Below are 26,159 nucleotides of genomic sequence, written 5' to 3'. Positions count from 1 at the left end.
CTTAATCATTCACTTTTGAATTGATTTATAAATCTGTGTAAAGGTTCTTTCTCTCTCTCTTTTTTTTTTTTTTCCAACGTTTATTTATTTTTGGGACAGAGAGAGACAGAGCATGAACGGGGAAGGGGCAGAGAGAGAGGGAGACACAGAATCGGAAACAGGCTCCAGGCTCTGAGCCATCAGCCCAGAGCCTGACGCGGGGCTCGAACTCCCGGACCGCGAGATCGTGACCTGGCTGAAGTCGGACGCTTAACCGACTGCGCCACCCAGGCGCCCCATCTTTTTTTTTTTTTTTTTTTTTAAAGTAAGTTGTAGGCCCAGTGTGGATCTGGAACTCATGATCCTGAAATCAAGAATTGCATGCCTCACCAAGTGAGCCAGCTAGGCGCCCTAAGGGGTGTGTCTCTCTCTCTTTTTTAAAAAAATATTTTAGAGAGAGAGGATGTGTGAGTGGGGGGGGGGAAGGGGGAGAGAGGCAGAAAGAAAGAGAAGAATCTTAGGCAGATTCCATGCTGAGCCCAACGTGAGCTATGTCCCATGACCCTGGGATCATAACCTAAGCTGAAATCAAGAGTAGGTTGCCGAACTGACTGAGGCACCCAGGCTCTCTGAAGTCTCATTTTTTAAGAAAATGTTTGTAAATTATTGGGACTTAATTTTCTCACGTTACATTATTTGCTAAGAATTGGTACCTTTGAGGACTGATTAGTGGTCTGAACAAAATGGATGGGATAATCTAGTATGGTACTCTGGATCACAAATGAAAAGGGGTTTGTAGGATGCTGTTTGAACATCAGGTCCCTTTTGCAAGAGTTATCACTCTGCAGGACTGAATCCCACCGGTAGAGCAGGGCACACAGTAGGGAGAAGGAATCGATAGTGCTTTACTGAAGTGGTAGACTTAATAAAACTTGCAGGTGAAATTCTATTACAAGAAGGATGTCTGCAGCAAGATTTCTAAGCCCCAGGAGATAGCTACTGAATTTAAAGCTTTAAAATCTAGTCAAATAAGAGAATTTGTAGATCTTTTGGAATTTGTTGTAACCTTTGACTATCTCCATACTTTGAAACCATTTTAATTTCAGAATTGAAAAAGTTCAAACATTATAAAATTATGTGGCATAGGAAATGAAAGTTACTTGGAACTTCTACCCCATTAAGTACTTAATAGTTTGAATTAAACAGACTAGCCTCATCTACAATGTCTTAAATTCCAGCTAGCATATATACTTCAGCCATAAGTACTTGATATTCATTTAATAATATTTTGAGAACCTTAGGGCTTAATTTAGATTGGCTGTGATCTGTAGAGCTTTCAGGTAGTAACCATGGCATGACTTTAATCTGTACACTTTGATGAACTGTTTTAATTGAGGTATAACTGATGATGAACTTTTACAAATATGTGTACTCCTGATCGCCATATCAGCACCCCAGTGCTTTTGTCTTGATACACTGGGATTTTTTTTGGCCAGTTGTATTTTGCTAATTCATATATTTCCTAAAAAGCTAAAAATGTTTTCAACAACAAATTTAAATTTAAATTTGTCAATTTAAGAATATTTTTAGAACCAAAAAGAAAATGGAGAAAACTGGAAAAGTGTTTCAGTATTCAGTATTTTGTGTGTATTTCCAATTTTTTTGTGAAGTGTTTAAAAAAAAATTTTTTTTTTTAACATTTATTTATTGTTGGGAGACAGAGAGAGACAGAGCATGAGCAGGGGAGGGGAAGAGACTGGAGGAGATACAAAATCTGAAGCAGGCTCCAGGCTCTCAGCTGTCAGCACAGAGCCCTATGCCGGGCTTGAACTCACAAACCATGAGATCATGACCTGAGCCCAAGTTGGACGCTTAACCCTACTGAACCACCCAGGTGCCCCATGTAAAGTGTTTTTTTTAAACAACTCTTTGCCATTTCTTAATTTTTTTGTGTAGTGTTTTATTTTAATCTAATTGCAGTCTAGGTGACTAATTTTTTTTTAATGTTTATTTATTTTGAGAGAGAGCGTGTGCATGTGTGTGTGTCAGTGGCAGAGAGAGAATCCCAAGCAGGCTCTGTGCTGGCAGAGGTCATGACCTGAGCTGAAATCAAGAATCGGAGGCTTAACCAACCGAGTGGCCCAGCTGCTCCTTTTTAAGGGTATATTTTGTATACTGAAGTGTACCACCCACACCTTTTTTTCCACATTAATTTAAGGTTGATTATTTCCACAGAAGGCTAACATTGGTTGTATGTATCTCTCATTTCACATTTTAGCGTTAAACTTGTGTGGTCTCAATGCTTTTTGAAAAGATTCTTTTCTCCTTAATGTCACCTTATTTATGATTTTTTTAAAAGTATTTTAAAACAGTTTGGTAGTGTATACATTGGAGGATAATATTTTGATTATATAAAGTCTGAGTATCTGGTGTTAAATGCATGGTTCTGAAGATTGTATGTATTTATGGAAAAATAAATTCATTTAGTGCTGAAGAGTTAAAAAACGATAGAATCACTTCTCACTTAAGTAGTCTAGTTTTCAGATTCACTTAATAGGTTTCTTCTGTTCTTTATTGAGTGCCCAGTATTAGGTACTTATGCTAATCTTCAGAACAGTCTATTGAGGAATACAAGATAAGTTATAATAGTCCATGTTTACTGAGAGGTAACTGTGAAGTAATGTGCCCAAGGTTAGATACAACTAAGAATCAAAGTTTGATTCTCTTTTTATGGTTAATTATCATGGTGGTGGGCTGAGGATTATTTTTATTTGGGTCTTCAATCAGAAGATTTTTAATTTTGTGTGTTTAATATTTAACCAGTTCACAAATTTTACTTTAAAAGATGACATTTTAACCTTTATTTGTGACTGAAAAATGACTAAGTTTTCTAGAGTAGTTATGTGTATTTTGTAGAATTGAGCAGATAGAAGCAATCTATTCTGTTATAAGGAATTTAAAATAAATTATTAATTGATCCTTTATGTTAATCTATAATGGTATTTAATTTTTCTTCCATTAAGTTTTTTTGGTAATAGCTTGATGGACATACATTTTACATTACCATACAGCTAACTATGGATTGGCCCATTCTGGATGGTTCACATAAATAGAATCATACAGTTAGTATATGGTCCTTTGTGACTACCTTCTTTCACTTAGCATAATGTTTTCAAGGTCCATCCATGTTGTATACACAGTACTTGTTTTCCTTTTATTGCCAAATAATATTTTCTTGGAGGGATATACAACATTTAGTTTATCCATTCATCAGTTAGAATATTTGGATTGTTGGGGCACCTGGGTGGCTCAGTCGGTTAAGTGTACAACTTAGGCTCAGGTCATGATATCACGGCTTGTGGTATCACATCGGGCTCTGTGCTGACAGCTCAGAGCCTGGAGCCTGTTTCGGATTCTGTGTCTCCTTCTCTGTCTGCCCCTCCCCCGCCCATGCAGTGTCTGTCCCAAAAATAAACATTAAAAAAAATTAAAAAAAAAAAAATATTTGGATTGTTTCTGTTTTTTTGCTTTTGTGAATAATTCTATGAGCATTCATTTGCAAGTTTTTGTGGACATAAGTTTTTATTTCTCTTGGGTATGTACAGTTAACCCTTGAACAATGCAGGGATTAGGGGCACCAACCCCGACGTAGTCAAAAATCTGCATATACCTTTTGACTCCCCCAAAACTTAACCACTAGTAGCCTACTGTTGACCAGACTCCTTGCCAATAACATAAACAGTCGATTAACACATATTTTGTGTATGTGTTACATACTGTATTATAATAAAGTAAGCTAGAGAAAACATGTTAAGAAAATCCATGAGGAGGAGAAAATAAATTTACACTACTGTACTGTATTTATTGGGGGAAAAAAAGCACGTATAAGTGGACCTGCACAATTCAAGCCCATGTTGTTAAGGGTCATCTGTGTATACCTGGTAGTGGAGTTGCTAGGCCATATGGTTTTGAGGAGCTGCCAAACTGTTTTCCAAAGTGGCTGCACTATTTTACAATCTCACCAGCAGTGTATGAGTATTCCAATTTTTCCATATCCTAACCAATACTTGATAACATCTGTCATTTTGATTATAGCCATCCTTGTGGGTATGAAATCTTCCATCTCATTGTGGTTTTGATTTGCATTTCTGTCATTGGTAAAGATAGTGTGCATCTTTTCATATACTTACTTGTCATTTATGTATCTTTACAGGAATACGCTCAACATTTTTTTAAAGGTTTTTTTTTTTGTTTGTTTGTTTTTTTTTAATTTATTTTGAGAGAGAGTGTGAACAGGGGAGGGGCAGAGAAGGGATCAAAGGATCTGAAGTGGGCTCTGTGCTGACAGCAGAGAGACTGATTTGGGGCTCAAACTCAGGAACTGTGAGATGTCTGAAGTCGGACACTTACTGACTGAGCCACCCAGGCGCCCTTCAGTTTCTTCATGTGTGTAACGGGGAGTACCTACATCATAAGGTTGTTGCAGAGAGAAAAAGTGTTTAGAATATGCCTTGGTACATAGTAAGTGCTCAACAAAGGTTACTTTCATTATCTTTTTTCACGGAGCTGGTTTAAGAAAGAAAATAAAGAGACTTATAAATACAAGGTATTAAGTGTCATGATCGAAGCATGCATTGGGGTTATGGAGCCCAGTGCAGAGCCTGCTTAGGATTCATCCCCACCCCCCTCAATAAATAAACTTTAAAAAAAAAAAAAGCTCAGTACTGTATGTATATTGTCTATATTGTTAGAATTGTATTTGCCTTATTTACCGTATTTAACCCTAATTATTATATTCTTGCAGGAGAACGCCCATATAAATGTGAACTTTGTCCTTACTCAAGTTCTCAGAAGACTCATCTAACTAGACATATGCGTACTCATTCAGGTTGGTGAGAAATGGGAACTCTTCTATGATTTTTAGTAAACAATTTGTCATGATAAGGAAGTTCTAGACCTGGAACTGGGTCATTATTTATGATTGATTTATTTTTAAAAGCAGTTTATGATTTCTTTTTAATAATTAGAAATTAGAGTGAAAAATTGGTGTTGTATTCATGTGGAGCTGTATTTAAATGTAGATTCTTAACAAGGAATCCATAGGTGGAACTCTTGAAACTGAATGTAAATGCACGCATGCACCTTTTCTGGGCAGAGGGTCCTTAATATTCACCAGATCTTCAACTTAATATGACTAATAAAACTTGAACTACTAGCATAGGCTAAGGCTATGATACAACCCCTACCTTCTAACCCTCTCTCCCACCCCAACACAATATAACACCAAATTTCATAGTGTGTGGTTTTTAAGTTACAAGGATTCCTTCTTAACTTCAGTCCTGAACTGTGGGTTTGTCCTCTTTTGAGAGCTGATAGGGCTTCTGTGGGCTGATTTACAAAAGCCAAACTTTAAAGAATAATGGATAATCCAGGATCTCAATTAATTAATTTATAATAGATAAAATGCAGGACTAAAATAGATAATCCAGGTTCTCAGTTTATTAATCTGTAATAGATAAAATGCAGGACTATAAATGCAGTAGATTCGTCCACTCTGGTGACTGAAATAATCATGATCACCAACCAGAATTGGTCTCCATTGTCAAGATAGGTAGATGGCAAAATTAAAAAGTAAATGTTAGCTTAGGTGGTCTTAAATGGTTAATTCATTTTGGCTACAGTTGATCCTTGGTGAACTACCACATCTGATCAGAATACCCTACTTCCAAATTTAGAATATATACCCCTGTGGGGAAACTATGCTAAAATCTTCCTGTTAACAAAAGTATATATAGGCCCATCTCCCTTTAATAATTAATTGCCTTAAATTTGTGCTGTCTGGATAGCCACCAGCCTTATGTGGTTGTTGAGCTTGTGAAATGTAGCTAGTTTGAATTGAAATGTATACAATACATAGATGAATTCAAACTGAATAAAAGCATGTAAAATATCTATTTTGGGGTGCCTGGCTGGCTCAGTTAGAAGAGCATGTGACTCTTGATCTTGGAGTCTTGAGTTTGAGCCCCATGTTGGGTTTAGAGATTACTTAAATAAATAAAACTTTAAAAAATTTAAAATACTGATTACATGTTGACATGACATTGGTTATATTGGGTTAATTTTATCTGTTTTTTACTTTTGTAATATGACTACTATAAAATTTAAAATTACATATATTGCTTGCATTTTATTTCTCTTGGATATCACTATTTTAAGTCAGTGAGTAACACTTGATTACAGATTCTGACTTGAGCAGCTGCAAAGGGGTCACATAATATGCGTGCTAGCTTTTCTTCATCCTACAGGTTTGTCATGTTAATATACTTTGAATGTTCCTTTTAAATCTCCTAAGCTATTAGTTGAGTCACTTAACCAGAAACCTGATTTTGTTGCTTTGGGGTATGCCCTGGTTTCATTTTCTAAGGGTAGTTTGGATGCTCTCTCAGGCTTTTGAGGGTAGGCATCATGTTCTTTTGATAGATGTGATCTAGCCTTTAAATAAAACATTTAAGAATTTTGTATGAGTTAACTCATTTTAGTCTTTTTTAAAAAAACATTTATTTTGAGAGAGAGAGCAAGTAGGGGAGGGGCAGAGAGAGGGAGAGAGAATCCCAAGATCGATGCAAGGCTTGATCTCATAAACGGTGAGAGAGAAATCGAGTCAGACACTGAGCCACCTAGCACCCCTCATTTTAGTCTTTATAACTGTACTATCATGTATAAGTTCTATTACTGTCCCTGTTTTACCAATGGGGAAACTAAACTAACGCTTTGAGGGAATATGGCCATTTTTCCTGTAGCATGTCCCCCTTTCTGGATTTGTCTTATTTGCTTTCTCATGGTGTCATATAGTTTTTCCTTTGACCCTGTGCCTTGTATTAATTGTACACTGGAAATTAAATCTGAATGCTTGAATTCTACTTAATGTGTCTCATTTGAAGTCCTATCTGGTTGACCCATTATTAGTGTTGCTGGGTCACTGGATTAGAATGATGACAAACTTGTATCTTTTTCATTGAGTCAATAATACTTGTGTCACTGTCTCAGTGTCTGGTGTTTTACACTAGTCGCTAACTTTTGTGTGAATAATTTTTGTGTTTGTTAGCTGTTGTCTTTTGAATCTCTTCACTATGTTAAAAAAGATGATACTCCTTAGTCGCTGTTATAGTACAGCAAGTATTTTAAAAGTCTCTTAATGAGTCGTAGCTACTATTTTTTTTTAATGTTTAAGAGAGAGAGGGAGAGAGAATGCCTTGTTGTTGGCACATAGCCCCATGAGGGCTAGATCCCATGAACTTGTGAGATCACTACCTGAGCTGAAATCAAGTCATGTGCTTACCTGATAAAGCCACCCAGGTGTCCCACTACTATTATTATTATTTTTTAAGATTTTATTTTTCTAAGTAATCTCTACATCCAATGTGGGGCTCAAACTCACAACCCCGAGTTCGAGAGCCGCATTCTCTGCTGGCTGAGGTAGCCAGGCATCCCAGTAGTAGCTATTATTTATTATATGCCTGCCAGGCAATGAAAAATTAATCTTAGTACTCCTAAAATACTTAATCCCAGTTTATGGATTAGGACACAGGTGTAAGATAAATGCTTTATCTAAGGTTGTCATTCCTTTAAATCAGAAGAAGAGCTAAGATTTCAAATGGCTCAAGAAGCTATAGCATAATGAAATTGAAACCACAGTGTATAGAGAGAGCAGATATTGTCTTTTATTGGATGCCAATGGTTTGAGACTCAAATGGGAAATAGTTTGTTTTGTGTATGAGTGTGCAGTTATTTCCAGCAGATCCTATATTTTAATGCTTTTAATAGAAGTTGCCAGTAGCGCTTGTAAGTAAAGTAAGGCTATGTTAGATCAAATTGGGTTGGTAGTTTTTTCTTTTTAATGGATTGCATGGAGTGAATATCTTGGGTGCCTCATCTGTGGCCTGGAGTCTGAACTTTAAGGTCCCCATGGGCATGTTTGTTCCTTGTTCATGTGAGTGTATTTTAGGGAAGAAAACTGTGCTCAGTCTCTTATTTTTGGAAGAGATTAGGCTCTATGGAGTTGGTACATTTTAGCTTCATCTATAGGGTTTGTCTTTTTAGGGCAAAGTAAGAAAGGATCAAAATGTTGATTAGGTGAAAAATTGTTATACTAAATTAATCTAACCTTATCTGGTGTTATTCTCCATTTTATTGGTGTTTCTCCCTAATGGTATTAAAGTATCCTTCACTTGGCTAGTCTTAATTACACTGACATTATATGTTCTCCCTTTCTTATTCTCAGAAATGGTACCATTTCATCCTGGATGAGATACTTCATTCTGGATGAAATACATCTAGTTTGTTTTGTATATGCTGTTACAATATTTGGCTAGTACCCTGTCTTGCTAGCATAGGAGTTCATCTTGAATATTTTTCCATAATGAGTGTAATAGATGTTTGTTAAAGGAGATTAACAACTTACCAAGTTCCACTTCCATGTATTACTCTTTTTAAGGTGGAAAAATATTTTATTCAGCAATAAATTTATTTTCCTTTCACCAAGTATTTGATAATTATTATGGAGGCACTATTTTAATAGCTGGACTTATTTGAAAGATATTGTGGTTTGACAGTCTTCATGAATTCTAGAATAAGCTTTTTCCCTGTTTGCTATTTTATTTTTCCCCTCATTAAAAAAAAATATTTTTTTAAATTCAAGTTAGTTAACATACAGTGTAGTATTGGTTTCAGAAGTAGAACTCAGTGATTCATCACTTACATACAACACCCAGTGCTTATCCCAAGTGCCCTCCTTGATGCCCATCACCTATCTAGCCCATCCCCCACCCACCTCCCCACCAGCAATCCTCAGTTTGTTCTCTGTATTTAAGAGTCTTAGGGTTTGCCTCCCTCTCTGCTTTTTATCTTATTTTTCCTTCCCTTCCCCTGTGTTCTTCTGTTGTATTTCTTAAATTCCACATATGAGTGAAATCATATGATATTTGTCTTTTTTTCTCATTTTAACATGTCATGTCAAATTCAACTTACTATGCAGTTTGGGGTTTTGTTGTCAGTAAACATTTTTTATTGAAGTATAGTTGATATATAATGTTACGTTAATTTCAGGTGTATAGAATAAATTTTTAAACAGTATTATATTGAGGTTCAATTTACACATGTGAAAATGCATACATGTATCTGAAGTGTAAAGGTCAGTGACTTCACATGGTTTCTCCTGTTTGACTGCCACCTGGAGGAAAAACTGAAACATTTCTACACCCTCAGAAAAGTTTTCCCCTTACGCTTTCCAGTCAGTACTCCCTCATAGTCTATCTACCCCCAACTGATACTCTGACTTCTATCAAAAAGATTACTGTAATATTTTTCTATAAAATGTTTTTGACATTCATCCCATGCTGCTTTATCAGAACTTTGTTTTTATTGCTGGGTAGTAATCAATTGTGTGCCTCAGTACTCTCTAATTAAAAAAGGTCCCTTGGGGGGCGCCTGGGTGACTCGGTTAAGCATCTGACTTCGGCTCAGGTCATGAACTAGTGGTTTGTGGGTTCAAGCCCCACATTGGGCTCTGTGCTGACAGCTCAGAGCCTGGAGCCTGCTTCAGATTCTGTGTCTCCCTCTCTCTCTGTTCCTTCCCCGCTCTTACTCTGTCTCTGTCAAAAATAAATAAAGGTTATAAAGGTCCCTTGCTATTCTTTCCAGATTCTTGATAAAAACATGTAAAGCATATAAAAAAACTTTCCCCTTTTGAATTTGCTGTATACCTTTAAGTTAATTTGGGAAGAATAAAATAGGCATCTGATACATGTATAAAGATGAAAAACAGATAAATATTATTAGAATTGGAAAGGAATTAAGTTAAAATCATTGATACAAGGCAAAAAATTATATTTACCTAGGTACTAATAAACTATAAAGTTTTGATGACTAAATCTTCTAATACAAGCAAGATTTAATGACAAGAAAATAAAACTGAGGGGAAGGAATGGAGCAAGTAAACTTTGCCATCAAAATTTAAACAGATTATGAACTCCCTTTCTCTGACCATTTCATATGTAGAGGCTAGCACTTTGATGCTTGCTGTGTAAATACCCTTATTAGTTAGGAGTTATACAATGGTGATATTTCTATTAGCACAAATGTTTTCATAAAAAGATAAACTTCATTCATCAGCTATTAGAGGTAGGGTTTAAATGGAAAAGAAGATAGAGGTGTCTGGGTGACTCAGTTAAGCGTCTGACTCTTGATTTTGGCTCAGGTCAGTCTCCTGGTCGTGAGATTGAACCTCAAGTTGGGCTCTGCACTCACAGCGCAGGGCCTGCTTAGGATTCTCTCTCTCTCTCTCTCTCTCTCTCTCTCTCTCTCTCTCTTTTTCTTTTTCTCACTCTCTCTCCCTCTCTTTCTCTCTCAAAATAAATAAATAAACTTAAAAAAATGGAAAGGCAGGATAAACACATGAATCTTGCCTTTTGTTTACCCATACTAAATTACCAGTTCTGAAAGTGATGATTTATAGGTAATGTATTTGGGCTGCTTGACTCTTTGCTCCAGACTAAGTGCTTTATATAGATTAAATTATTTATAGCTCACAGCACTTAAAGTATTTTACAGATGACATTGAACCTTACAGTTTTCAGTACATTGCTTAATATCTCAGTGAGTTGGAAAAGAGCCCATATTTATTTGATCTCCCATAGTCTCATTCTAGAAAAAGTTCTTTTTTTTTTAATAGTTTATATATTTATTTTGAGAGAGTATGAGTGGGGAAGGGGCAGAGAGAGAGGGAGAAAGAGAATCCCAAGCAGGCTCCACACTGTCAACGCGGTGCCCAGTGTGGGGCATCATCCCATGAACTGTGAGATCATGACCTGAGAAGAAGTCAAAAGTGGACTCTTAACCAACTGAATGACCCAGGTGCCCCTCTAGAAGAAATCCTTAACCATTATGTCACCTGTCTTTCCCCATTCTGTGTCTATATATGTTAAGCAAATGTTTATCTCCGCTGAGGTCATTTATGGAGAGGACAAGAAAGGGCCAAGTAATGCAGCATGTTGTAGAAACCTCTATTTATGAATCTCTTAGTGGACTAATGTGGAAAATGAGTTGTCCAATTAGCTATATAGCCAATCTGATATACCTGGATAAGTTTTTGTTTTTGTGATTATTTTTATCATCAGACATTTTTTTAATCATGTAAAGCTTACCATGGTTTTACTTAATGTCTGAGAAATTTGCTTTATGAAAAAATTAGATTTGCTATGAATTTGATAATGTTTGAGAGATGAATTTTCATAAATGTCAATTTCCATTTTTCTACTATGCATTCCATTGGACCAGTGGGGTATGGATACCATTTGGTAATATTTACTAGAGTGTGATCTAGATGGGTATGTATTCAGGTAGAATGTGTTAATCTTACACCTTTAATTTGGGGGTGGGGGTGGTTTTGGTTTTGTATGTACCTGTGATCTGTGATCATGACTTTCTTCAATTATTTTACATACCATATCTATTTGTATGCCCTTTCTCATTTATGTAGTTTCTTTGCTCGTTTGTTAGAAGAAGGTAGGGAAAAATTAAGAAAAGGTTTCTGGCTTTACTATATTTTTGCTTTAAAATAACACTTCTGGCTGGAAGAATTTGCTGAGTGAAACTTTACTTTTGCAGGGATGGACAAAAGAGTTAAATTTAAAGAAAAGGCCTTTTGCTCCCTGAGGCCAAAACTTTTGTTTTACAACTTCTACATGGAAGATCTGGGAATATAGCCTGGAGTGTAAGATCTTTCCTTTGAAGTCTCAAGATTTATCTTCAAAATGGATGGGAATTTTATATTCTGCTCCATTATACATTTGTTTTAACTGAACATAAAACATTTAAAATTATCTTTTCTCTTTGAGTGCCCTTGTCCCAAAATTCACATCCAGAATCCAACTAACTTTGCCAATAATTGTTGTGTACTTCTTGATGAATTGCTGTTCTCGTATAGTGTTTGAGAGCTCTAGCTTCATGAACTTTTTAGAAGATGATGCTTAAATGAGATCATTGTTCCTGCATTTGGTGTGAGAATTAATGTCAAGGGGTAGAGAAAAGATCTACAAATAAATATGGTAAATGTAAAGTGCATGATACAGTCTTTTCAATGAATAGTTTTTGTGTGTGTTTTTTAAACATATATCCAATTCCCTATATTTTAATAAAAACTTGAATTCATTTCTTAATCTCTGTTCTCTCTAACATCTCTTGTTTGCCTTCAGGTGAGAAGCCATTTAAATGTGATCAGTGCAGTTATGTGGCCTCTAATCAACATGAAGTAACCCGCCATGCAAGACAGGTTCATAATGGGCCTAAACCTCTTAACTGTCCACATTGTGACTACAAAACAGCAGATAGAAGTAACTTCAAAAAACACGTAGAGCTACATGTGAATCCACGGCAGTTCAATTGTCCTGTCTGCGACTATGCAGCTTCTAAGAAGTGTAATCTGCAGTATCATTTCAAATCTAAGCATCCTACTTGTCCTAATAAAACAATGGATGTCTCAAAAGTGAAACTAAAGAAAACCAAAAAGCGAGAGGCTGACTTGCCTGATAACAACATTACCAATGAAAAAACAGAAATAGAACAGACAAAAATAAAGGGGGATGTGGCTGGAAAGAAGAATGAAAAGTCTGTAAAAGTGGAGAAAAAAGATAATGTTTCAAAAGAGAAAAAGTCTTGTAGTAATGCTTCAATCCAAGTGACTACCAGAACTCGCAAATCAGCAATGGAAACTAAAGAAATGGATGTGCACACAGGAAATAATTCAGAAGCAACCTGTAAAACCAAGAAAGGCAAAAGGAAGATGGAAGCTGAAGCCCATCCCTTACAAGATCTTGTTAACGAGGAGGAACCTGTGACAAAAAAGAAAAAGAAGGCAGAAAGCAAATCCAAAAATAATCAGGAAGTGCCAAAAGGTGACAACAAAGTAGAGGAGAATAAAAAGCAAAATACCTGCATGAAAAAAAGTACAAAGAAGAAAACTCTGAAAAATAAGTCAAGTAAAAAAAGCAGCAAGCCTGCTCAGAAGGAGGTTGCTCAGAAAGGGCCTGCTCAGACGGAGCCTTCTCCCAGGGGGCCTGCACAGACAGAGCCTTCTCCCAGGGGGCCTGCTCAGACGGAGCCTTCTCCCAGGGGGCCTGTGCAGATGGAGCCTTCTCCCAGGGGGCCTGCTCACCGGGGGCCTGCTCAGACGGAGCCTTCTCCCAGGGGGCCTGCACAGACAGAGCCTTCTCCCAGGGGGCCTGCTCAGACGGAGCCTTCTCCAAGGGGGCCTGGGCAGAGGGAGCCATCTCCTGTCCCAGAGCCTGCTCAGACGGATATGGGTCAGAGGGAGCCGCCTCCTGCCACAGAGCCTGCTCCAACAGAGTCCCCTCCTTCTGTGGGGCCTGCTCAGATGGAGGTAGTTCAGACGGAGCCTCCTCCCACAGAGCCTCCTCTTCACATGGAACCAATTCCCAAAAAGTCTCCTCGAAAAGATAATAAAAAGGAAAAGTCCCACACGCAGAGTGAAATGGCACAGAAGGAGCAAGTCCTTATTGAAGTTGGCTTAGTGCCTGTTAAAGATAGCCAGCTTCTAAAGGAAAGTGTGGGTGCGAGAGATCTCTTACCACCATCAACACCACTGCCAAAGGAAAACTTAACAGAAGAGGAGTCAAAAGACCAAAAATTATTCACCGAAGACGAAGGAAATAAAGAAGCCCCTCTTCAAAAAGAAGTAAAAGAGGCAGATAAAAGTCTAGCTGGTGTTGCTGCTATTATCAATGAATCTGCTAATATTTCATCCTCTGAACAAAACTTGAATATGCCAGAGGGTGAAACTTTAGATGGTAAGTGTCAGGCTGGCGCAATGCTTTGTGAAATGGAAATGGACACTGATGAGAACAAAACCGAGAATCCCCCTGGCAAAGACTCAGCAGTTGAAGAACAAATGTCACCACTGCTGCTTCCCCTAGCAATAGAAAACCATGAAGCAGTGTCCAAAACTACTGCGACATCACCTCCTGTCACCACGGCAGTAAATGAGTCTCAGGAAATGGATGAAGATGAAGGCATCCATAGTCATGATGGAAGTGATCTAAGTGACAACATGTCAGAGGGTAGTGATGATTCTGGATTGAATGGGGCCCGGCCAGTTCCACAAGAAACCAGCAGGAAAAATGCTAAGGAGGCCTTGGCAGGCAAAGTGGCTGAGGGAGATTTTGTTTGTATCTTCTGTGATCGTTCTTTTCGAAAGGAAAAAGATTATAGCAAGCACCTCAATCGCCATTTGGTTAACGTATACTTCCTTGAAAAAGCAGCTAAAGGGCAGGAGTAATTAAACGTAGGATAAGGCTTCAGTTCTTAGTTTATAAGATCTATTACATTTAATATTCATTTATAGTTATAGACAACGTTTTATTTTTTAAATTGCTTTAATTAGTGTCCAATGTTGATTTTTAAGTGGCACTCTTTTCCTTAGGACTCTGTACACCTATTGATGGGTAAATTTTAGCATATCCAAGGAAGTTAGTGTACTAAACCAGCAGACTCCTAAATCTGTTAGTTTATACATTTAATTGAAATGAGAAGGCCAAGGTGGTATTGTAGCATTCCGTTGCTTTGTCTGGCTGTAATTTGTCACTTTTCTCGCCATGTCTGTCTTCTTGTTTCACTTTAGTGTTTTCTTAGTTCCTGGTTTAGCGCTATAAAAATTGGCATACGTAAATAGCAAATTACTTGAAAAATTTGCCTGCTTTATATAAAGTTAGCACTTTAAAATCTTTTTAGAGATGAGAAGAGACATTTAAATTGAAGAAAAATTCTCCCAACAGTGGACATTGTATCAGTCCAGGTATTTACTTCCTGAATTTTGATCAATATTTCTTATTTGTGTGTGTTAATTGTCATAAAAACAATGATTTTGGTGTGTGTGGTTTTTTTGGGTTTTTTGTTTTGTTTTTTGTTTTTTTTTTTTTTTTTTTTTGGTGCTTTAATGGCTTAAGATGTTGCACATTGTTGTTTTTTTTTAACCTATGCAGTTCAATTTTTTTCTAGAAATAGCATTTGTGTTGAACAGTAACACTTTATACATATATATGCATGTTTATTTTGTCCTCTTTGGAGGGATGCTTTTAGTCTTGTTTGCAAAAGGGCAGTTTTCCTTTTCCTTTGCTGCAATTGTCTTTTTTGCAGAATATGTGTGCAAATTTGTGAGCAAATGAAACATGCAGGTTCAATCCATTGATTTTGAATTTCACATCTTATATCTATGCCAGAATCTGTATTTCACATAAGTTATTTATTTTAAATGGATGTAGTGAATTCACAGCTCTCATTTTGACCTGTACAAGAAACAAACCACTAGGCTCTATATTGAACAGATTTTTATCTCAGAAACCAACCATAAGTGAAAATTTTTGGCTTGTTTTAGTACAGCTACTTCCTAAATGTTCAGTGTTAAGTCATATCTTTGAGGAAAACCTTTTTACATAGATGGTTGGTGTCCATATGGCTACTTGGCTGAATAAAGAACTGAAAGTGATATTTGGAAACTGCAAACCTGGAATTAGGAGACATAATTACTCTTTCAAGTTATACAGAATATCAGTTGTGAGAGTCCAAAGCCATAGCAATTACACAGGAAACCTAGGTGGAGAGAAGTAGTATGAGTGCTGGGAGACCAGCTGCTACTTACTTCCTATGAATACAGTGCAAAAGGCAGGTGAAACTTAAGTACAGTCCAGATTTTAAAAATCACACTTTCTCAGGGATCTCCACAAACTAGTGGGTGTCCTGGCTGTCTCTGACAGCCTCTTTCTACAGGTGAGGCCTCAAATGAATTGCAGCTATCCTGGTGTTCCCATGGGGGCACTTTGTATGAAGAAAGAGTGTATTCCCAAACTTTTTTGGTAGGTTCTTTGGCCAGTTGCCAAAGAATATGAAAGAATCCAACATTGGATTTTTCTTGCTGATAGCAATTATTCATTACAGTAAAAGTGTGATCCCAATAGGGAATCTTGAACAGTGCTGATCCTCCCATGTTCTGTTCTGAAATAACCACTTTCTGTGTCATTTATTTTCTTTTATCTGATGATCTCTTTGAGGCAGGTTTCAGAGTTTGGCAATGCAACATGAAAGATTAGGAAAAGCATTGATGAAGTGTGGGTGGAAAACTTGTTAAAAATCTGAGAGTGAAGTTTGAGTTAAAAGACATTTGAACTCGGAATTGACTGGGAGGCCAAAGATTTAAAGAAGAGAAGATTCTCTCAAGACATGAGGAGTAAGTTGTGTGTTAATGGTGTGTGTTTTGTGTGCATGAATGGGAATTTGTAAATGATGTTGAATTCTAGGTGAATTCATGGCTCCGACAATCATTGTCAACAGAAGATCAAGCTGCAAATATTTATGTTTTAAAACTTAAATTATAAAGCTAGTTAAATCCTTCTAACAACTAGTTTTAATGTTCATGGGTACATTTTATGTAAGTTACCTTTTACATTATATATGAAAAGACTCATGTTAAGTACAGATTGGAGATTGGGAATCAGTTTGGGGAAAGTTTTGTGGATTCTTTCATGCTACAAAAGAAAACAATTAGACATCTAGGGAATTGGACTAATTTTCTTACCTAGTTTTTAAGACTAGAATGGTAAAAACAAAAATATGAAGGAAATTAAAACCCCTTATTATTAAATTGATCTGTGAAAACATTGTTACTGGAAATTGAGTGGGACTTGAGGCCTTTCTTCCAGAAAACAAGGACTTGATTGTCAGGCCTATATTAGGTTCTGAACTTTAATGCCATGTATTTGTACTTGTTAAAAATTGTTTCAATGAAAAATATATTAGTAATATGAACTTCTGGTCTAGTTGGGAGTTCTTCCATTTGAAAAATGTGATATTTGCATGGAACTGTTTGAATCTTTGTTTTCTCAGTTTCCCCTCCACTGGATAGAATTGAAACTAGAATTTTCCCTTTTGTTAAAGGAATAAAAAGTGAACATGTTATTTGTAAATTGATGTTTAGTAACTAGAGATAAACTTGAAATGCTAGAATACATTATAAGCCTAATCCTAGGTAGTCTTATGAAAATGTATCTCTTTTATCTATCTTTTGAACCTATATTCACATTGGTCTTCAAGATATCTTAAGTTATATTTTTTCCTCTTTTCAGAGCTGCTTCTTTGGGGCTACTTTTTTAAATTGAGGTGTAATTCATAAGGGGCTACATTTCTGATAAGGTTTCTTATAACTATGGTTGGATGTTTTGCTCTAGTCTTCCAAGAAGGGCCATTTTATTTTTTAGAGTCACTTCTAAGGTCATGTGGTCTTTAACTTTGGGGACTATTTTGCATATAAGTGCTAATGCAGGTAAATTTAAACCCAAGTAGACCTCATCACATGTCACCCCATGAATGTTGACAATGGAAGGAATACCTTGCCTGTAGTATAATATCAGTTCTGGACTGAAAAGCTGGGGAAGAAACTTAATTTTCTTTTTTGCATAAATCAGAAAAACAGCTAGTGTGCAGTTTCCTTGTTGACCTCAGCAGATGAACTGAGCTGATAGTGTTAATTCAGATTGAAGAAATTATCTGAATCTTGGTTTGTGTAGATTTACAATCTACATGCAATATTAACTAAATCAGATAGCTTTTACATTTTCACGTGTGTGCATAGGCTCTCCCCACCCTTTTCAACATCCACTAGTTAATTGATCGTTTTAAACTGGCATTGAAACATTACAACAATGTTTTGTTGCACCAATTTTATAAACTTTTACAGTGCAATACGTGTTATTTTTCCGAGACAAACCAAAGGTTAATTTCTCAAGGTTCTTGCTGCCTGCTTTAGCAGCATTTGATGGGAGGATCTTTTATATACATTTATGATAGATGAAAAATAAACCAGATTGCAAATCTTTTTTTTTTTTTTTTTAAATGCTTAAACCATGTACCAAGTTTTTGGTCCAAATTGTGTAGGATAAGTTAAACTTAAATTGCATTCTATTAACCAATATGAGTGTATTTCTGTAAGCATAGTTATGTTGAAATAAAGTTTTAAAAAGCATTTTATGCCTTTGTTTATTATTGGTACATCAAGTATTGAAGAACCAAATTTGTTTTGCTGTAATTGCAAGTATATTAATTCCAAAACTATTACGTCTGATAGCCCGTGGTAGGTAGAAAGGTCATGGCAGTCTGTTTGGGGTAACAATCCAGTGGGTAGTAGTCCAAAGCATATCTTTCCTAAATGGTGCTTTCTCAGAGATGGTCATCAGGAAGAAACAACCTAAAGACAATTCATAGTAGGTTTTACATAGTAATTACTTCCCAACCCTTAACAGTTTTAACATAAATATCCTTTCTCAGTAGTAGCAGGCCTGGTGTTAGTACATTTTGACTCATAATTAAAAAGATGCATTGAAGGGAAAATAAGTTGAATTACACTGAGTGTTGACAGCCAGGGTACCATTTTAAGAATTTTACTGTGTTTAGCGGAGATCTGAGAAGAAAATGAAACTCAAGGAAAAGTGATAAGCCATGTTCTTAATAAGAGTCTGCTTTTTTGTTAATGGAAAAACATGTGCTTTTAATGTGTTTTTGTTGAGGTGGAAAAAAAGGGGGAGAGGGTGATGGAGAAAACTGTGCAGAACATCAAAACAACTGGATTGCATTCTGTCCTGATACGGCAAGTGACCCGGAATGTATGGAGTCCTAAAGAAATGGGACGTTTCATACTGATGAGAGATTCACCTTCTGACTTCTTTTGCAAGACTCCTGTCAGCAAAAAAGCAAAATGAATTTGCAAGATTTATTTTATTGGCATGGTAGAATCAAGAACAAGGAGCATGAAAGTTTGCCCGACCAAGGATATGTGGGGAATTTATCTTGAATATAAATGCTATTGATGTCTGACTTGGTTTGTTATCTTTAATGAGTGAAAGAGTGGTTACAAGTGTCTTTCTCCAGTCCCTTTCTACCTCTTTTCCAGAGGCTTACCCTTGTTAGGATGTCTACATATGCGCTACATTTACACTTAACCAGTTGGCCATCTTTTTTTCTCCCCAAGTTCTCAGGGCTTGACTCATTTGTAGGTAGTTACAGTGTAGAAGTATGAGCTTCCAGCCAGGGTACTTCACAGCACTCTCCTCAGCTCCATAAAGGCAGATTGGTGAAGGTGCTAAGAACAATGTGCTAGTGTTTGGTAATAAGGGAAAGTTTCAGTGTTAAGAAATTGCCTTTTCAAAGGATTTTGATGCTTACTGTATCAAGTACTCTGTCAGCCTTTGAGATAGAGCTGGGTTCACAATGGGCCTCTCTTCCTAAGCACTATAAATGGGCAAACCATTTTAACTTTACTGACCTTATTTCTTCATCTATAAAAGGGGATATATGGAATTACTATCCAAAGAGTGGCTTTGAGTATTAACTGCTTATGAAGCGTTTACGCTGGTGCTTTTATTAGGGCCTCTTTTAGCTACATGAAAAGCCAAGTAAGTATCCTTAAATATATAAAGTCCTTCCTCTATTTGGGCATGATTAAATTGTACAGTTCACCTGCTTGTCTTGCAAAACTGAGCTTTTAATGTTAAAGTAGTACGTGGGCTTTTGTATTAAACTATATTGTAATATCTTAAGAGTCAGAATGCTTTTATTTTTTTTCCAAATGCTTTTATATTCATTGCTTTATTTAAGCGGCTAAAATAGGTCCTGGTCCTTAGTAGGGTAAATGGTTGCCCAGGCCGAGAATTGTGTGTGGTGAGTGTTTTTCCTTGATTCAGCTAACTGATATACGATGGTAGTTTTACTGTAATTTTAAAATTCTGATAATGCAGAAATCTCTTCATTTATAGGCAAAGGTATTTTTCTGGATGCAAAGAGAGTCAATCCAAGTAGCAGGAAATAGCAAATCTTGAGAAAGAGTTTTTATTAAGAAACTTGATTTTAAGAAAGGTTCAAACTTACAGAGAAGTTGCAAAAAATGTTACCTTGAAATTTTGTGTACCTTTCATGTGGATTCACTCACATTTGCTTTCTGTATATTATGTGTGTATGATTTGCTGAACCACCAGAAATTAAGTGGCATACCCCCTTTGTCTCTGAAAATTCAGTTTGTATCTCCTAGGGATAGGGCATTCTCTTGCACAACCACATTATATAGTTATCAAATTTAAAACTTTTCAGATTGGTACAGTATTTATATTACAATCTATATTCAAATTGTGCCAAATGTCTTAACTAGTAACCTTTAACAATCCCCCTGTTCCTATCACCCATTGCATTTGTTGTCTCATTTCTTCAGTTTCCTCTTAATTTGGAACAGTCCTCTAGCCTGTTCTTCACAACAGTAAGAGTTTGAAAAGTTCATGCCAGCTGTTTAAAAAATGTTAATTTAGATTATTCTAGTTGTTTCCTCATGCCTCAATTCAGGTTATGCATTTTGGAAGGAATACTAAATACTGGTGCATTGTACCAGAAGGCACACATCATGTCAGTTTAACCCATTATTGGTGTTCACTCTTAGTTAAGGTGTTGTCCACCAGATTTCTCCATTGTAAAGTTATTTTTTCCCTTTATAATATTCTGTGGGAGGATATATTGAAACTATCTGAACTTTCAACAAACCCAATGATTTTAGCATATAATTAATATTTTTTTACAGTTTATTTTTGAGAGAGAGCATGAGCGGTGGAGGGGCAGAGAGGGAGGGAAAGAGAATCCCAAACAGGCTCCATCTCACAAACCATGAGATCATAACCTGAGCCAATATCAAGAGTGGAACGCTTAACCAGCTGAGAACTGAACCACCCAGGTGCCCCTAGCATATAATTATTTTTGCTTGAATCAATTATACCTCCTGTTTGCTGGTACAGGGTCTGTCAAGAGGGGCTTTTTCTTCCCATAGACTCCAGTTCTTGTTTCATGCATTTTACCTCAATTCAGCCAGTGGGGGGGGGTTGCCCTTTCTGACTCCTTTAATAAGGCTAAGTTACATTCTGTTAATACATTGAGGATTCTTATTTATGACCAAGTACTTTGAAACATACCAGATTTCTCTCTGCATAAGTCCTAACAGTATTGTGAAATTATGAAAGCTTGCTGGGATGTCTTAAGGGATAAACTGCAGGTGGAAATTTACCTGTGGTCAAGATTCTGTCACCAGAAGGGGCAATTTCAGAGAATCCTGTCCTAATTCTACACTGGTTTTTGAAATGCTACATACACCTTTTATTTCTTCATGTGTGTGCCCTAATTGCTTTTTTAAAATCACATAATGCAGGGGACCCTGGGTGGCTCAGTTGGTTAAGCACCTAACTTCAGCTTATGTCGTGATCTCACAGTTTGTGAGTTCAAGCCCTGCATTGGGCTCTCTGCTGTCAGAACAGAGCCCACTTCAGATCCTCTGTCCCCTTCTTTTTCTGCCCCTTCCCTGCTTGCACTCTCTATGGCTCTCTCAAAAGAAACAAATAAGAAAAAAATCACGTAATGCAGGGGCGCCTGGGTGGTTCAGTTAGTTAAATGTCTGACTCTTAATTTCAGCTCAGGTCATGATCTCATGGTTCATGGGATCAAGCCCCACGTTGGGCTTTGTGCTGACAGCACAGCCTGCTTGGGATTCTCTCTCCCTCTCCTCTTCCCTGCTTGTGCGCACTCTCTCTCTTTCTCTCTCTCTCTCTCTCTCTCAAACATTGAAAATAAATTCTGAAGCACAGAAAGATAAAATTTCTTAAAAAATCACAATACGTATGTAAGTTCTCAAAATTCAAATAAGTAAATCCATCTTGAATAGCTCTCTTCTTATAAACCCTTACTCTTTCTAGAGTTAACTACTGTCAATGGTTTACTGTTAACTTTTTACCTCTATCTGTATACATATTAAAATGTTTTGTTTCTATGCTTTGACATAAATTGAATTATTGATTTTGCAATTTGCAGAATTTGGAGATCTTTGTCAGTAGTTAAGCATCTTCCTCATTCTTTGTAACTATTGTATAATGTTCCAAAGGGTGGATGTGTCAGGTTTTTATCACTTTAATGCCTATTCTCTGGCCTCCTTCCTGCCAAAATTGGTTGACAATATGGAGGTATTCTGAGAGTGGAAACCATATAAAGTGAGGTTCAGAGAACTCATAATTTCTTACAGTCTTAAAAATTACATTGGTTTATGCTTGTGTTCTTTAAAAAATTTTTCTTTAACATTTATTCATTTTTGAGAGACAGTGAGTTGGGGGGAGGGGCAGAGAGAGCAGGAGACATAGAATCTGAAGCAGGCTCCAGGCTCTGAGCTGTCAGCACAGAGCCTGACTTGGGACTTGAACTCACAAGACCGCAAGATCATGACCTGAGCTGGTGGTATGCTTAACCAACTGACCCACCCAGGTGCCCCTATGCTTGTGTTCTTAAGATTGAACTTCTTTCAGGTTTTCTAATACTAATCAAGTCTTGCACTTTTTATGTTAAAGGTTTTTTGGTTTTTTTTTACACAGAGGATGTATATATTTGGAATGTTTATTTTCGTGTTGCTTAAAATAACAGAATGATGAATAACATGTCCAATATTTAATGTTCAGCATAGATGTGGGTAAGTAATAGTACCTCACACTCAGCTAACATTACTGGGATGAATGAATTATCCACATAATGATATAGTAAGGTATTACAATAATTTAAAGAGGTCCCTATTTGAGCATAGATCTAACTAGCTGGGTCATGTCTACTACACCAGTGTGGGGAGAATCTTACTGGCTTGAAACAAAGATTTTTCCGATGAGTTGCTGTTGTGCCCTGTGCATGGAAGTATGAAATTCCATTAAAGGAAGCTGTTGTTAGAAATAAAATGGCTGATTTTGTGTAAAAGTAGATATGACCCATGATCCATGTGAGACAACCTTGGAGACACTCATGTCGTTGGGAAAAAGCGCAGGCTGGAGATCCTGCATTAGCATCTAGGAGTAGAAGTACTTGTAAGTACCAAGCAGTATTCTAAGCACATCACATTAACCGAATCCCCTCATCATCACTGAGAAGTAGGTGGTTAATTCCCACATTGCATCCTACAGACAAGTGAATTGCTTGATGTCACAGTAGGAAGTGGCAGGTCTGTGCCACATTGCCTTTATTAAATGAAGAATATTATGTGGGGAAAATGGATGTTATAAAAGGAGAAATTAGGAATGGGAATCAAAAGGATTTCCATCTAATCTGAATGTCCTCAATTATAATGTTCTATTAACATGATAAAAAGGGCACTTTATTTTGAAGTATGCTTCATGCCCAGTGTGGAGCCCAGTGTGGAGCCCAGTGTGAGGCCTGGACTCAGAGCCCTGAGATGAAGACCAGAGCTGAGATCAAGAGTCGGATGCTCAACTGACAGAGCCAGCCAGGTGCCCCAAAAGGACACTCTTTTAAATAGGCTTTCCTCTATCATAACTTCTAACCAGTTTATATTCACTAAAGACCATATGAGAAGCTTACCAGCAGTAGTCAGATTAATTTCACCTTTTCGAAATAAACCAGGATAAAACCATTTTGCCCTGATCCTACTTAAGCCTAGTTCTGAGAGCAGAAGCTGGCATTTTTGCTATGTTTTTATATTTAAGCTGGCATTTTTAGATAAGCCACTGTATTCATTATGTGCATAGCTATTTGAAAGTATAAGAATGTCATAATTTAACGTGGAAAGAGCTGGATTTATTTGAAAATGCCCTTGGTTCTTGGGCTCTGTGAGCCTGCTGTATTATAGGCCCTGATTCTTTGTCCCATCTGATCCATTGATTAAAATCACAATTTGAAGACTTGGCAGGAGGTGCATGTCTCCTAGTCTCCCAGAATTGATTGGGAGTGGTGGAGACAGTCATAGGCTATCCACCCTACACAACAGGGAGGAAGGAGAGTGACAGATGTCCCTGACATGGGTTTCTATGTTTTCACTTAATTTTTTAAATTAAAAAAAGCTTCTCTTTCTGCTGTCCTCCCACATGTCTCATTTCTTGTTGAACAGTCACAGAAATAATACTGTTAGCAGTAATAGTAATAGGCATTTCTCTCCTCGTCTTCTGCCTTTTTGGTGTTTTTCAGTGTGAGCACACACATACGTAAATGCATGCAAAGACTGCTGCATTCTGCACAAACACTGGCTGGAGTACTGTCTGTGATCAGCAGTTGGCTTACTGGCAAGCAGGCCCAGGTCAGTCCACCCCATGCAGCTTAAGACAGAGGGTGCTATTTCAGGGCCTTTGTTTCAAGTCCATGAACTCCAGAGGAAAGGACCCTTGAGATCCCCTGGGCTGTGCTCACACACATGGGAAATGTGCTCCGTAGCAGAGCCTGAAAAGTTGTAGATGATCTGTCTTGAGACCTTTGCAGATCCCCAATCCTGCCAGAAAATTTTATCACTTTGAGTAAATATCAATTAAGTGTCCTCTTCAGACTGTTTACAATTCTGTAAATACACAATACAGCTTTAAGAATCTTGGGGCGCCTGGGTGGCTCAGTTGTTGAGCATCGGACTCTTGGATTCTGCCCAGGTCATGATCTCACAGTTTGTGAGTTTGAGCCCTGCATTGGGCTGATGGTGTGGGGCCAGCTTGGGATTCTCTCTCCTCTCTCTTAAAGAATCTTTAATGGTATAACTTCTTACCTAAGTTTTTTTTTAATGTTTATTTTTGAGAGAGAGAGAACAAACGTGAGCAGGGGATGGGCAGAGACACACACGCACATAGAATCCAAAGCAGCTCCAGGCTCCCAGCTGTCAGCACAGAGCCTGATGTGGGGCTTGACCCATGAACCCAGAGATCACGACCCGAGCCAAAGTCAATGCTTAACAACTGAGCCACATAAGCACCCCTCTTACCTAATTTTTTCACTTTGATGATCATTTTCACATTAACTGGTGGGATAGCTCAAACTGTTTCTTTTGGGTGGCAACCATTTTTAACCTGTGCTGCTTTTTGTTGAACGTAATCCCATTGTACTTCCTTCCACCACCCTCCAAGGCTGAGACGTGTAGTGGGGTCTGCCTCCTTTTCCCCTTGGAGAACACTGGATATTTAGAAGAGAGGTGCCTTTTTTGTTTGTTTTTTGCATATCTGGTTAGAGTTTTCAAGTTGAGAGGTTTTACGGTTTGATGGGATTGAAGCCAGGGAGCTAAAAAAGCCCAAATTCTGCCCTGGCAATTACTCTACCTCAAGAGTTCCTGGGTAGGGTGGGGGGCTCTAGTGGGATAGAAATTAAACTAATACTTTTATCAAATTTCTAGATACCCTAGTATACATTTCTAGTAAAACATTGATTCAAAGACTGTTTTAGGAGCAAGTGGGACCACCTATATGATTCCTTGTGCTTCCCATTCCCTGCTCCAGTCTAAGCCAGGGCCCAGTGTGTTCCCCCAGGACTGTAAAGGCGAGGGGCAGAGATGGAGAAATGCTGGTAGGTGGCCAGGGGTAAAAAAGGTTCCAACCCCATGTCACTCCACCCCTCACCCTGGTTGTGGAGCCAGGAAAAGAAGCTAGGGTCTCAGGATCCTCAGCTTGGATTCTGCCTGAAACCTCTTTTTTCCTTCCTGGGGAGCAGCAGGATACTGTTTTGAGATCTAAAGGTCCTTCACTTCTGTATTCTCATTGCCTTTCCCACCACAGAGACTTTGTAAATAGCTGACTTCCTGAGATAGCTTTCTGGTATGGTAAGTGCTCCATGGGGGTGGAGATAGGCTAGATTTGTATCTGAATGGATTTTTTTTTCACCTTAAATTTATGAAAGTAACACATGCACAGTTAAAAACACTATTGCTAAAAGATTTATGATGAAACCTACATTCCATAGCCTTTTCCTCTCTCCTTTCCTCAGTCACATAGCTGCTATATGTATCTGACTCCTGAAGTAAATTTAAATTAGTATGAAATTTCTTATTTTGCAGATTTACAGTGGATTCTCTTCATCAGGTCGTTAGATAGCATGTCACACTGCATTTTCCTCAAGGTGGTCAACATGATGAATATTTGTGGTGAATAAAAATTGAGGCGCCTGGGTGGCTCAGTTGGTTAATTGTCCGACTTCGGCTCAGGTCATGATCTCACAGCTGGTGGGTTTGAACCCCGCATTGGGCTCTGTGCTGACAGCTCAGAGCCTGGAGCCTGCTTCAGATTCTGTGTCTCCCCCTCTCT

At 37.6% G+C, this 26,159-nt stretch overlaps 1 protein-coding gene across 3 annotated transcripts in view; it reads left to right on the top strand.

Annotated features, from left to right (window-relative positions):
• REST (RE1 silencing transcription factor) overlaps positions 1-18,064 on the top strand; it is an 85,868-nt gene extending 67,804 nt beyond the window's left edge. For all 3 annotated transcript variants that reach the window (XM_086704972.1, XM_086704971.1, XM_086704973.1), the window contains exons 3-4: positions 4,784-4,867; positions 12,231-18,064. In XM_086704972.1, coding sequence (XP_086561098.1) covers positions 4,784-4,867; positions 12,231-14,329 — 2,183 coding nt within the window. In that variant the 3' untranslated portion in view covers positions 14,330-18,064. The remainder of the gene's footprint in view (positions 1-4,783; positions 4,868-12,230) is intronic.
• Positions 18,065-26,159: the final 8,095 nt, after the last annotated feature.

Source organism: Puma concolor, chromosome B1 (genome assembly GCF_028749965.1).
Source record: "Puma concolor isolate L17-30 chromosome B1, mPumCon1.1.hap2, whole genome shotgun sequence".
Classification (NCBI taxonomy): domain Eukaryota; kingdom Metazoa; phylum Chordata; class Mammalia; order Carnivora; family Felidae; genus Puma; species Puma concolor.
The sequence above is the reverse complement of the archived record's forward strand: the minus strand, read 5'-3'. Positions and strand labels throughout refer to the sequence as shown.